Source organism: Microtus ochrogaster, linkage group LG3 (assembly GCF_000317375.1).
Source record: "Microtus ochrogaster isolate Prairie Vole_2 linkage group LG3, MicOch1.0, whole genome shotgun sequence".
In the NCBI taxonomy this organism is placed as follows: Eukaryota; Metazoa; Chordata; class Mammalia; order Rodentia; family Cricetidae; genus Microtus; species Microtus ochrogaster.
Genome location: NC_022029.1, coordinates 28,058,978 through 28,060,577, shown reverse-complemented (window position 1 = coordinate 28,060,577; position 1,600 = coordinate 28,058,978). Strand labels below are relative to the sequence as shown.

The 1,600-nt window shown below is 42.3% G+C and overlaps 1 protein-coding gene across 1 annotated transcript in view; it reads left to right on the top strand.

The window, feature by feature from the left end:
* The window catches only part of LOC101998621 (zinc finger protein 124-like), a 37,689-nt gene extending 36,193 nt beyond the window's left edge, over nt 1-1,496 (top strand). Inside the window, exons 2-3 of the mRNA XM_026785983.1 lie at nt 1,106-1,232; nt 1,432-1,496. Of these exons, the coding sequence (XP_026641784.1) occupies nt 1,106-1,232; nt 1,432-1,496 (192 nt within the window). The remainder of the gene's footprint in view (nt 1-1,105; nt 1,233-1,431) is intronic.
* The last annotated feature ends 104 nt before the right edge of the window (nt 1,497-1,600 follow it).

The window sequence follows — 1,600 nt, the reverse complement described above, 5'->3', positions numbered from 1 at the left end:
CTCTCCAGCCCCCTGGCATGTCCTTCTCGAGTCTCCTGTCTTGACTTCCCTCAGTGATTGGCTGTAACCTGTAGTCCATATAAACACTTTCCTGCCCAAGCAACATTTGATCATGTTTTAGCACAGCAAATAAGGATACAAATGAAACGAATTATTCCTCATGAGTCCCGTGTTGTTGTTTGCTGAAGAATAGGACAAAGAACCCAGCTGTGTACTTTCTAATACTGGCCTCTAGTGCAACCACAGGAGATGTGCTCAGTTTCCTAACAAGTTTTAAGGAGTATTAACTAGAGGCCGGCTGAGATGGCTCAGCGAGTAAAGGCACTTGCTATGCAAGCTGCTGGTATGTTAAACTAGAAAGAGAAAACCTGCTCCCTGCTCCCACAAATTGTCACTGACCTTCACAAGAGCACTGTGGCATGCTTGTTCACCCCCATGCATACACAACGAAAATTAAGGCATAAAAACATTGTAAGTAATGTCTACCAAACTAGATTCATGAGCTAGAGAAAATATTCAGGATTAACCAGATAGCATTTATCTGATGCCTGTGAAATTATTGCAAAGCTTCTAAGGGAGAAGAGGTGCTGTTCTTGTGCTTTTGTTGTTTTTGTTGTTCCTAGGGTTTTAAACTTTGGATATAGTTGTCATCACCTGTCTGAGAACTCTCCCACATTCTTCACAGCTATGAGGGGAAGGACTCACTGGAGATCTCAGTCCCCAGATACCAGGTGACTGTTTGTCCAACATTTCTAAAAGCACACACATTCTAAGGACAGTTGCTATTGAGTCCCTGGTGAGTAGCAGACAATCAGATTGTGTGATGAGAGTTGCTAGGAAGATGAGATGCAGAAAGAGAAACTAACAAAATTATCTGCACCAGAGCTCGTGCTGTCCTGATGTTTCTTTCCCAGAAAGCTCCAGTTTCCTTGTAGCATTTGTGTTTGGGGAATCTTAGTCTGTATGAGCAGTACAGTGTGATGATCGAGACAACATGAACACTTGTGGAACATAGTGTCATGTCAACTTCTTATTAATCCTGTGTGCATCTCCAGGACCATGAGGCTGACTGTCCTGGAAATATATGTGTGTCACAGGCTTTTAGGAGCCTGTGACCTTTGAGGATGTGACCGTGAAGTTCACCCGGGAGGAGTGGGCTCTGCTGGATCCATCCCAGAAGCAGCTGTACAAAAATGTGATGCGGGAAACCTTGAGGAACCTGGCTTCTATAGGTGCCTGAGCATTGCCTTTTCTAGTCCACCACAGGACGAGTATTTCTACTTTATTCGTGCTGATGTATGAATTGGATTATGGAAGGGGGGTGGGGGTGAATGTGTCAGGTGGGATCACTTATACCTTCAATTTACATGTTGTCTAATTTTTTTTCTGTTATTAATATTTCTTAACGATTTCTCTCATTCTGCATTTTAGGAAACAAGTTGGTAAACCAGAAGGTTGTAAACGAGTATGAAAATCTCTGCAGGAAATTAAGGTAATTTGTTTCTCAAGCCACATTTTATAGTTCTGTTGTGCTAGGACAATTTACGAAGAAGTAAAAGATGTATTTGATATCCAGCATCAAACTCTTTCGTCTCAGGAA